Source organism: Budorcas taxicolor, chromosome 17, assembly GCF_023091745.1.
Source record: "Budorcas taxicolor isolate Tak-1 chromosome 17, Takin1.1, whole genome shotgun sequence".
Lineage (NCBI taxonomy): Eukaryota > Metazoa > Chordata > Mammalia > Artiodactyla > Bovidae > Budorcas > Budorcas taxicolor.
The window spans coordinates 44,803,393-44,815,361 of NC_068926.1; the positions used below are offsets into that span (position 1 = coordinate 44,803,393).

The 11,969-nt window shown below is 61.1% G+C and overlaps 1 protein-coding gene across 1 annotated transcript in view; it reads right to left on the minus strand.

Annotated features, from left to right (window-relative positions):
• Positions 1-11,708, minus strand: part of FBRSL1 (fibrosin like 1) — an 83,853-nt gene extending 72,145 nt beyond the window's left edge. Inside the window, exon 1 of the mRNA XM_052654333.1 lies at positions 11,333-11,708. Coding sequence (XP_052510293.1) covers positions 11,333-11,611 — 279 coding nt within the window. The 5' untranslated portion in view covers positions 11,612-11,708. The remainder of the gene's footprint in view (positions 1-11,332) is intronic.
• Positions 11,709-11,969: the final 261 nt, after the last annotated feature.

An 11,969-nucleotide genomic window follows, 5' to 3' on the forward strand; every position in this document is an offset into this window, starting at 1 on the left:
TGAACTCAGTCCAGCTCCATGCCAGCCACAGACCACGGTGGCACGTGGGGCCCCAGGACAGGACCTTCTGCGTCTGGCAGGAAAGCCGCCTGCCCTGGCCAAGCTGCCATGCGCCCAGCGTGGGCCCTGTGCAGACAGAGGCTCCCTGGCTTCCACAGGCAGGCGTCCTCGTGCCACACACGTCCTGGCTCCAAGAGAGGCCCACAGCATTTCCCGCCTGAAGGCTCAAGAGGATGAACTCTAAGCCAATGGCCCCACCAGTTTCCTCTCCTGGAAGGAAACGCGCCATCTCAGCAGGATTTCTCTGGAGCAGGGCACACAGGGGTCCAGACGCCACTCCCACAGCAAGTCACTGCCCTGAGAACACTCCCAGAGCTCCCCGGGCTGCTGTTCTGTGCGTGCAGCTGGTGAACATGAGCCAGCCCTGCCCTGGTGCCCAAGGCTGGGGCTGCCCTCGCCTGTGAGGCCAGTCTGGTGGTGGTGGGGGGGGGGTTGTCTGGGCTCCTTTAAAAGGCTCAGCCATGCCCAGGCACACGCAGGGTCACTGCCCCGCCGGCCTCAATTTCCGCATCTGGAGATTGGAGCAGCAGCTGTGCCCAGGCCTGTGGGGGTTTTACCCACAGCTGCCTCTGGAGCCACACTGCAGGCCCACAATAATGCTACTACAAGTGCTCCCGAGTACAAACGGGGCAATGAGGCACTGCCAAGGTTGTGACAATGCAGTGTGAGGCAGGACGAACTCCAGTGAGTGCCCCAGGGTCCGCGGTCATGTCCACCAGTGACCCAGGAACTTCTAGCCAGCCCGGGGAGTTGTCAGCTCTTGCCATCACCAGAGGTGACAAGTGAGGTGACCCAAGAGGGGTGTCCAGGTAGCCCTCAGTCGGCATGGGGCCTCTGGGCCACACCTGCGGGCACACATGGGCAGATGCAGCCATGCAGAGCCCAGCACCCTTGCCCGCACGCAGGGGGGCCTCAGAGAGGGTGCTGTGGGGCATGGAGGCGCACAATCTCTGCCACCTGAGGCAACGGCCCGGCAGTGAAGGCCCCGAGTGACCAGGCCCTCAAGACCACTGGGGTCAGGGGAAGCTGCTATGAAATCACAGATTAGATTTTCCTGTAGCAATTTCATGTGACTATTTTTAACTCCCTTAAACATTAATACTATGCACCACCAATAAAATTTCAAACTGTGCTTCAGTAAACCAGCCATGGAGAGAGAAAAGTAATTAAAACTGGCAAACACAGACTCAGAATTGTTCCCCTCGCTGGGGGCTGAGGCTGCTTGCTCCCAAGTGGATCGGGCCCTTTCAGGCCGCGGACTCTGCAGGCAAAAGCATGGCCATCTCCCTCCAACTGGGCAGGAACCCCCTCTTCCACACTTTGTGAACCACACTGGAGTCTGTTCCCCAATACCTGGACCCCACCCCCACAGAGCTCACCCCTCCTCACCAAACTTGGGCAACTCTTGCTCCCCCCTCAGCAGGGTGAGAATGCAGATGGCCCCAGTGGACAGCCCACCCGAGACCTCACCACTGCCTCCCACCCCACCTGCCCCTTTACTTCCTGCAGGGAGGCCTTGTGGGATGGCCATGTCACCCTGGGACAGGGCCAGTGGCTGAGGTTGCCTGTCTCCCAGAACCTCCTGGACTCGAGGGCCCCAGCAGCACTCCCCGACTCCTGTTTCAGGCATCTGCTCTCTGTGGTTCCAGGAGTTCAGGTCAAATCCCACCTGCCTGCAGTCTGAGTGTGGGCCCCACCCATTCTACCTTCAGAGCCTCACCCCCAGCTCACCTGGCGGGCTGTCATCTCCCATCAGAGTTTGTCTGCCCCAGGGCCTTGGCCCAGCTGCTTCCTTTGCCCTGGCATGCACACGGCTCACTGCCCCTCACCTGCAAGTTTTGGCTCAACACTCCCGCACCCGCTTACCTCAGTAAAATCGCAGCCCCTCCACCCTGCTCCTCTAGGCTGTGGTTCACACCCTGGGGCAGAGACTCCATGTGCAGGTGCTTCCTCCCAGTGACTGGGGGAGCCCGTGGCTTACTGCCAGGGTCTTTCCCCAGGAGGTAACCCTTCCCCTCCCCCCAGCCAGAAAGCAGGTAGCTTCTGCACTGCCCACCAGCATCCGATGCCTCCAGCCCCCAAGTGAGCAACTCTCCATGTCTGCGGGTTCTGGGGACATGGGACTTCAGTGCCAAAGTCAGGGAAGTTCTAGAGAGACAGGGAAGGAAGGCCCTGTGAACCACCACAAGAGGATCTGCCTCCATTTAGACAGGCTTTGCTAGAGGCCCTCCCTGCCCACACAGGTCCTGGGGGCCAGATGGGGGGGCTGAGAAGGTCCTCCACCTGTCCTAACCCCTGCCCCGGGCCCTGTTCCAGGTGCAGGAAGGCCACAGGCACCTCAGCCCCCGGCCTGGGACCTGTCTGGGCTCAGGTCCTGAACTGGGAGCTGGCCTGGCTGCTCTGGGGGCCAGGTCCAGTCTCCCCTCCAGCCGCGCCACTTGGTCAGAGTTTCCTCCCTGACCCGTCCCCCGCCTACGTCACACCCACACCGCCCCAGCCCCACACCCAGTACGCTGACTCTCTAGGCAAGGCTTCCCTGAGGGTCCCCTTGCCCTTGAGGGCTGTCTCCTGAAGACCTCACTGACACCTCTGCTGCTCTGGAAGCTTCCAGAACCTGCCTCATCGCATCCCGGTCCCACTGCGCTCCTCCTCAGTGCCCTACCCCAAGACCCCGCCCACAGCGTGCACAGGGCAGTGAGCACCTGGTGAGGTGGGCATGGCTGGAGGGCAGACGGTCAAGGGCATGGAGTCAGGAGCCCGGCTCCAGCAGGACGACCGCAGCCTCGGCCAGTGCCTCCCGGGCCCCAGCTCCCGGCATACGGGCAGGGAGCCCCTCCCAGAGGGACGGCCCCTCCCAGGCCCTGTGAAGGTACCCATCTCTTCCCACATCCACTGACTGAGCCTCTCCCATCAGGACAGAGAAGAGTCACCTGGAAACAGAACACGCAGACCCACCCACCCTGTGGTAAAGTCAAGCCAGACAGATGGCTGACGACGCAGACAGAGGTCTGGGGAAACTGGAAGTGCCTGGGGGACGAGGAGGTGTGAAGGTGGCACAGACAGCCGCCTGCTCAGGTCTGCACGAGCCACCCAACACCACGTCCATGCGCGGGTCCCCCACCCCCCGTGACCCGGGCCGACCCTTGACTTGCACTACACTGGGATTTAATGGTCACAAACCACCGTTCTGACGATGACGAGGTCGGTCTCTGCTCAGGGCCCCTCAGGCCATGAGCCCTGCCCCAGAGGCTCAGCACCCGCTCCTCCACAGCCAGACCCTATCCCGTGCCCAACCAGGACTGCCACAGTTCCTCTCAAGCTCGAGGTCCTGGGAGCTCCCCCTCGGGCCCTGGAATCTGCGCAGCTGCAGCCCAGCCCAGCGGGGGAGCAGCCAGGGCGGCTGCTGCTGAACCATCTCATGCTCGTGTTCTGTGTGGGTGGGGGATGAAGAAAAACAAGCTCTGAGAAGAGACAGGGAGGTACAGGACCACTAGTAGGTACTTCCACCTTATCACCCCTAGATGAGGAAAGTGAGACCCAGAGCAGGCACAGGGCTGCCCCGGCTGATAGGAGGGCCTCAGAAGCATCCTGAGCTTGCTCCTGGGAGATGACGCAAGCTGGGCAGGGGCCCGTGGCAGGCGCTCCTAGGGTGCAGGGCCCAAGATGAGGAGGTAGGCAGGGCCAGGCTTCAAGGGGAACATGGGTTCATTCCATGGACAGCAGACAGGGGATCTCTGGGGAATCTGGATCAGGAAGAGATGTGATCTCAGGAGTCAGGAGCCCTTGGCTTTATCCAGATGAGTCTATGAGCATTCCTATCTGACAAATCTCACTGGGGCTGCAGGTGGAGCCAAGACTGAGGTAAGGGCAGGCTAAGCAGTATGTGGGAAAAGCACTGGCAAGGGGCCTGCCGGGGTCTGAGGATCAGCACACAGCGCCGAGCCTGGGGGCCAGAGGGGATAGCTATGGTATGTGAGGTTAGGTAAGTGATGGGATCTTGGCAGACCCTATGGGTCCCTGTGGGGACTGGCGCTCATGAGAGGCAGGAGACCTGGGGCCAGGACCATGAACACCCCTGCCCTCCCCCAAGGCTGGAGAGTGTCTGCAGGGAGAGGGGCAACTGCCAGGCACCAAAGGTGGCAAAATACGTCACATTTGGAGCAACCAGTGGGACAGGGCAGGGAGAGAGGATCAGGACATGGCTGATGGCCACACATTGCTGGAGCTCCTGTGGAGGCTGGTTTGGAGGTCCCACCAGGTCCCACCTGATCCCCACAGGGCCAACTCTTGACTCAGTCTGAAACTGTGAGGGCCCTCCCTCCAAGGACAGGAAAAACAGGGTGGTCAGACATGCAGCCCCGGGCCAGAGGGGTGAAGCCCAGGCTGGACAGGTGGGGGCCCTGCCGCTCTCTGGTTACATGGCCTCCACCCCCAGCCCCCTGCCCTCCACAGGGCAGCACAGACCTAGGTCCTGTGGCTGGTTCTCATCCCGCTCTGCTACTTGCCAGCCATGCAGATTTAGAAGTGCCTTAACTCCTGAGTTTTCAGAGGGGAAAACTGAGGACAACGGGAGCAGCACGCACCTGCTGCAGGGGCCGCTAGGAGGACGAGGTGAGCCGAGGCCCTGACTGCCGTCGTTCCTGTTGCTGTGATTTTCGGCACCACCACTGACTGGGCTGGGCTCTGGCCCCTAGTACTTCCCTGGCAATGGCATGTAAGTGGGGGCCCCCTGACAGGGTCACACAGGTGCCATGCACAGATGCCTGCTCTGCTTCCCCCAGCACAAGCTGCCAGGTCAACATGTGCAGCTCCGTGCAGAGTCCAGAGGGCGGTGACCGCCCTAAACATCTGTTCCAAGGGAGAAGCAGAGCCGGGGACACTGGAGACGCTTCCCCAGGTCAAGGTCCCTCCCCACATACACAAACGCACAACGGCCTCCCCACCCCCCGGCCCCACGTGCACACCAGGGTCCAAACCAGCTCTCCTCCCACACACAAATGAGTCCTGGTGAGCTGAACAAAAGGGGAAACTCAGATTTCTTTCCAGAACTACTGTGGCAAATCATTCTCCACACCAAACTGGAACCAAATACCACATTTGTCCTAATTCTCCAAAGCACTTGATTCCACGCAGGTTTCAGATTCCAGCTCCCGAAAGGAGAAAGCGTCTCAGGTGACCTCAGTGATCGGTCACCGCACGCGCCCCTCCTGGCCTCACAGACCTTCCACAGCCTCTCAACCCGAAAGCCCCACCCGCCCCAGCACCTGCCTTGCCTTCATGGCAGATGCTGTCATCACAGCCCGTTACCTCCTTCCAGTCTCTCGCGAGTCTATAGTTACCTGTCCGCCTCCTCTGCCTGGAGCCAAGCCCAAAGCTGGCACGGGGCACAAGACGCACCCAGTGCTCAATGAGTCAGGAGAGCAGGACGGGTCAGAGCCCTCCCTGGTGGCCAGCAGTCGCTTCCAGAGGCCTGGGAGACCCACGTGAGCCTCGCAAGGCCTGCCTCAGGGCCACCTCTGCCTGGGTCCCAGTGACTGAGAGCAGTGAGAGACCATCCCAAGCAACAGTCCAGGCAAGAGGGCTGGGTGAGGGAGGCCGTGGTCCAGTGATGCGACTCACAGCGTTGGAAACCTCTGAACAGGCAGTGGCCTGGCTCCCCAGAGGCCTCATGGAGACTGAACTGGGGGATGGCTCCTCGGGGCGGCAGGTTCCTGGTCACCAAAGATGCACAGAAAGGGACTCCCGGCAGAGGGGTGCGGGCAGGGAGCACGGCCCGGGCAGTGTGACCACAGCAGGCACTTGGGCCTGGCCCCCGTGCAGCTGGACTTCTGCCCCAGATGAGAGGCCAGGTGAATGCTTCAGTCTCCCCATCTGCAGAGGGTCCCCAACTCCCAGGACTCCTCACACAGCACGTGAACCACATGGCTCAAGCTGTCCCAGCGGGTGCCACTGCGGTCACTCTGGCTGCCCCCAGCTCGGTGACCCCCACACCCATGGTGGGGGTGGCCTCCAGACTCCAGTACCCTTCCTCCAGAAGGCAGAAAACTGTCCACCTGAACAGAATTTGCTGCGTACATGTACCTGGGCTGCGGACCCCCTACCCTCCCAACAGTACACATGTGCACACACAGCTCCGAAACCAGAGCAAGGGCGGAGAGAACGCTGCCGCAGCTGCCACGGAGGAGCCCCGACGGCCCAGGCTGCCGCTCCTCCCAGGCAAACTTGACTAGCGGGGAGGGGAGGCTCCAGGCCACGGAACCCCTCCTCTGCCACGCTCTCCCCCAGGTACAGCACAGCCTCCAGGTGCCCACCACCCTCTCTGTCATCAGATCCACACGGCCTTCACCGGGGCTGGGCACAGCGCAGGTGAGACAGACAGGGAAGCCTGAGGTGCCGAGGCCACAAGTGCCTGCACACAAGCCCCCGTCACGGGGGAACAAGGGAGTGAGCCAGCGTAAGGGAGCCCAGGAAACGGCCCAGCCCCACAAGGGGCTCAAGACCCTCACCTGTGCTCGCGGGCAGGTGAAGGTAACACGCTGCCCGGCAGAGACAAGGCTACCGTCCATCAGGACTTTGGCTGCCGCCACTGCTGTGTGTCACCAGAGTGCTCCCTGTGACCCTACTTCCCGAGATGGACATGGGGTGATACTGGGGGATGCAGCTGAGCCCTCGCAGCTCAGTGCAGCCTCAGGCTCTGCAGTCTGGCGCAGATCCCCACGGTGCTCAGGGGGTTGGCCCTTCCCCAGAGGTCAGGCAGCCGGCCCCGGCCACTGCATTGCTCCTGCAGCCCACGAAAAGGCTGACCCTTCACATGTCGGGCAAGATCACCCTCTGCTCAAGCTCAGCTTCTTCCCAAAGAGTGTCTGAAAAATGCAGACAAGTTCAGGGGAAGATCTGCAGTTTCTGTGGCCTGGGACAGAGGCAGGCAGATCCTGGGCAAGGATCTGGCCTCCCCAGGCCTCAGCTGCTTCTCTACTAAGTGGGTGTGTGAGGACAGGGAAGTCCTCAAGACAGGCACTCAGCAGCTGCTATTGTCAAAACTGCTCCCACAAAGCTCATCTCCCCCACGACAGGAGACAGTGATGGTACAGAGATGCCAGGCCTGACTGAGGCTAGGCCCAGAGCTCCTCCCACCCGACAAGTAGCAAAACCGGTGCTGCCCTGGGCTGGTGGACACCAGGTGGGCTGAGGGGCCATGCGGTGGCTTTGCTTTCACTGGCTGCCAGGGTCCCCCTTGGAGGCTGCACACCTCACAGCAAGCTGTGGGACCTTGTGGAGTGGGGGCAGGGGGAGCAGCCTAACTCATCCTAGGCAGGTTCCAAGCTCGGCACCACACCTCCAGCCTATGACTGCAGGCAAAGCCCCATCCACCCACCACGGGCCTCAATTTCCCCATCTGAAGAGCAAAAGGCAGCCTGGAGGAGGTGCTCTGTCCTGGAGACTTGGACGTTTTCCATGCTGAAGGCTTCTCTGGCTGCTGGCTCTCCTCACAGCACCCAATCATCCGTGTATTCTCAGCTCTCACTCCTCCTGTCTGAGGGTTGGGCTGGGCACGTGGCCCCCCCAGGTTAACTGACAGCATGGGCTTCTGTCCATGGGTTGCGGGGGCTACATCTCAACTCCCCACACGCCTGGCCTTGAGCACCAAGCTAGCACAGACCACGAGCTCTCTGCCCCGAGGGGGGACTAAACCAGACTCGCAGACGGATCACCACCACTGACCCTCCATAATGTGGCCCAGGAAAGGGGTGTCTTGGCACCGTTCACTGACTCCCCACCCCCATGGGGCCATGTCCAGGCCTGAACCCACCCCTCAGTGGGCATAAGGCTCACATCCTAAGCTGGGAAGGGTTCCATTATTTTGGGGGAAAACACAGAGCGAGCCCCTGGATGGCCCCAAAGGCTGGGAGCAGCGGGGCCGGGCCAAGACCAGCTGCCCACACACCACTATCCACCTGCCGCCGTGTCGGAGGTGGGAGCACAGTTTCTCAAGCACGACTCTACGTGGTGCAGGTCACGTACGGCTTGAGGTGTACATTTTGTGGATTATAAAAGCTACACGTATTGATCAAAACGTAAGAAACAGAGAATTAGAGAAGGGAAGTTGCCTGTGAGCACAGCTATAATTTGGGGCGTTTTCCTTTCCATCTCTGTTCCCGGGCACACATGCCCCAGACATGTACAGATGCGGCAGATAACCTTTTCCTTGTGCAAAAAGGAGAGGCGCAAGACTACAAGTATGGTTATAGCTGTGTAACATGCTCTACAAAGACCAGGAGCTGGGGACAGTAGTTACTGAAGGAGACTGAGTCTGGTGCTACTTTTTTTCAAAATATACCTTTTCATAAAAATTGACTCGATCCAGGTAAAAGTGTTTTGCTGTCTGAAAAGCAAATGAACCAAGAAATCATATGGATGCCAAGCGAGAAGAGTGGTTCTACTGTCAAATGCTCTCTCCAGACCCAGAGAACACGAAGGAACATGGAGGGCAAGGGCTGGCTGCCCTGAGGGAAAGCCCTGGGAAAAAGATGCCCTGTGCCGCCCCAACCACAGGGCCCCTATCCCATGGCAACCTGCTCACTGTCCCCACATGGATAAACGGAAAACTGGAAAGCCAACAGGGGACAAGGCCTTAGGTGTGCGACCCCGTGCCCAGATCATGACCTCTGCACACGCTCAGCTCAGACACTGGATTCCAATGGAGATAACCCTACCCCCAGGATTGTGTACATGTCCTGAGCCAGACAGACTTGGGGCCCCTCCTCAGTTGACAACACCCCCGCCACATCATGGAGCGCCTGCCGGGTCCACAGCACTTAACAGAGGTGGCCAGTGATCTTCCCAGCTGCCCTGAGGCAGGCACCTGTGTCACCCTTCCTCTGGAGCAGACACAGGGACACCGGGCAGAGGGTGAGCGGGCCTGAGACCTGCCCAGGACACAGGGTGGAGGAGGCCTTCCCAGGACCCAGAGGGAGAGGGAGCCTGGAGGGGACTTGGGGTGGGGCGTGCCTCCTCAGGACAAAGGCAAGGAGGCCCTGAGGGACACTGGCACTCTGCACAGGGCCCCACACCTGACATTAGGTTATGCTCCCAGGGTGGCAGCTTGCATCCACATGGAGGCCAAAACAGACTCGTGAGGGCGTGGCAGAACCCTGAGTCTGGGCACACTGAGGTCCTGACACGGCAGGCGACAGGCCTCAGTGTCCCCATTTGTGCCGTGGGGACACGCAGGTTCAGAACAGCACCTACTCGTTCGCTGCGTGCTGTCACTCAGCCTCATTATGAATTATCTGAACTCTGGGGGAAAACCACTACACTTTAGCAAGAAAGGAGGCCAAACAAGCGGGCTGATCTAGAAGTTTTGACTTGTCCAGAAGCCCCGTACTTTCCAAGACAGGCAGACCCCTCCCTGGCTCAGAAAGGCAGAGAAAGGTGTGTAGAGGGGCCCTGCGTGATGCGGCTGCGTGAATGCCAAGCAAAAAGGAGCTCGTTCTCTGGCTGGGGCTGGTCTGAGTCCACAGAAGTCCCCTCGCACTGCGTCCCGAGGCAGGAGGGTACAGCCAGAGCCACTGCAGGCAGTGTGTGGGGCGCTGAGTGACCTGAGGCGCAGCCTCCCTGAACCTCCGTTTCTCCTCTCACTGGTTCACTCCAGGAACATGGGGCACTAGGACCCTCAGGGGAAACACACAGACTCGGTGCCTGCTCTCTTCCAGCTACAAGTTCTGGAGCATCAAAACAGCAGACAGCTTCAGAGAGATGTGGGAACTGGCGGCAAAGAGAGTGTGTGAAATAACAAGGGGAGATGCACAGCTGGGGGGAAGGGATGCTGCTTCAGGCCATGCCCAGAGACAGCCTCTCTGAGTGTCATTTGCGCTGAGACATGAAGGCGCCGAACAGCCCAGAAAGAGGGAACAGCAAGTTCAGAGGCCCTGAGGCAGAACCTGCAAGGGGCTGATACGCTGGTGTGAGAGGATGTCAGGTGGCAGAGGCCAGCTGATGGGGTGCAGGGCCCTGGAGGACACAGTAAGCATTTTTGTCTTTACCCCACCTGACAGGGCGGTTACGCATCTGGAAGGTGGTTGGTGTATCCACTCTCAGAGGCCGCAGGGCAGGACCTGGCTTGAAAGCTCAGCCCGGGGCCTCCCCTCCCCAGGATAGAGCCTAGGCCTGCGACACCACACCCTGACAGAGGGTGTTAGCTGAGGACCCCTTAGGCCCAGGAGCCATCCCAGGCTTCCCAGATAAGCACAACAGAGGATCTGGGGCAGTGTTAACCCAGGCTCTGACACAGGTGCATCCATGTGTCCAGACAAAAAGTGGCAAACCTGTGCCTGGGCCACCTGTCCCTGGCTGCCAGCACCTGACCCTGAGGCTCTCTACAGAGGCGGGCTACTCCTGGAAAAGGGACCTGCAGTGTCGGGACTTCCCCTCCCCCAAAGCTTAGTTTCTGAGACTGGGGAGTCCTAGGCCACTGGCCCGAACTCCTCAGAAAAGGGGAGCTGTTAACTAAGCATTTCCTGGGACCCCAAACCCCACAGACGCTGGTCCCCCAAAATAAGTGCTGTCTAGGGCCCCTGGAGGGTGAAGGGGCTGGCTAGCTGACTGGGGCTCACAGGACTCCCAGGCCAGGCGGCATTCCTACCCAGGCCAGTTCTAGGAGACAAGAACTCCCGACCAGTCTACTTGCCAGCTCTGACAGCATTCATTTCCTTCTCCACTCACTTGGTTTCAGGCGAGAAGGGACGTTATTTGCTCAACAAATATTGTCCACGATAACTCAACCAGACAAGCAATATTTTCTGCCATCCTAATAACCACGCAGCACACAGCGGTGGCAGAGAGAGGGGGCTAAAATATGACCCTCCCTCTCCCCATGTGAACAGAAACCTCGAGGAGAGGGAGGAGGAGAACAGGAAGAACCCTCAAGTATCCATTTTATCACGGCCTCCACGCAAGTTCAGCAGTGCTCACCTCCCTAGCACATCCTGAACCAAATCAAGTGATATTTTGGCAACATAAACACAATTGGAAAAAGACTGAGTAGCCAGGCAGCCCCCAGTGTGGACAGTATAATTTAGAGATTTTTCTCCCCAGCTCCTTAAAACACCAACAGGCCCGCACCCCCCGCGGGGGGGCCGGGTCCTCCCGGAGCAACCCTCTAGGCGCGTGGGGCCCACACAGCGCTGGAAGCCCTAAGGGGGTGGGTGTGCCCATGCTCCAGGGGCTTCTCTTTCGCGACTCCGCGGCAACATGCTCGCGGGGGCCCACCTACCTCCAAGGCCTCCAGCGTGCTGAAGCTGGCAATGGCGAAGCCGTCGATGACCTCTTCCTCCTGCGAGCTGGACTCGCGGCGGCGGCGGCGCGGGGGGCGCGCGGCGGCGGCGCGGGGCGGGGGCGCGCGGGGCAGGCCCGTGTTCTCCTTGCCGGGCCCGGGCTCAGGCTCATCCCCCGACGACGCGCTCTGCTCGCGGGCGTCGCGGGCCGCCTCCCGGCGCCGGCCACGGTCCCGCTGCGCGCGCGAGCGCCGGCTCTGGCGGACCTTGGCCTCCATGGCGCGCGGTGACCTTGCGGCCGCGCCGTCGGGCTCCCGCTCCGCTGCCGCTGCGCTACTCGGCCCCGCCGGGCTTGTTGCGGTCCGCGCGGACTCGAGCCCTGGGCGGCGGCGGGCGGCGGGTCGGGCCGGACATGCCGCGCGGGTAGCCTCAGCCCCGGGCCCTGCGCGGCCTGGGCGCCCCGGCGCGGGACGCCGCGCGCATTAGCGGGGCGGCCGGCGCTCAGCGGCCGTAGGCCGCGGCCCCGAGGGCACGCCCCATGCGCAACTGGCGGCGGGCGAAGGCTGGGCTGAGGCCCGACAGGCGCGCAGGCGGGCGGGGCGCTGACCGGGGCTGAGGCGCCGGGGCTCGTGAGGC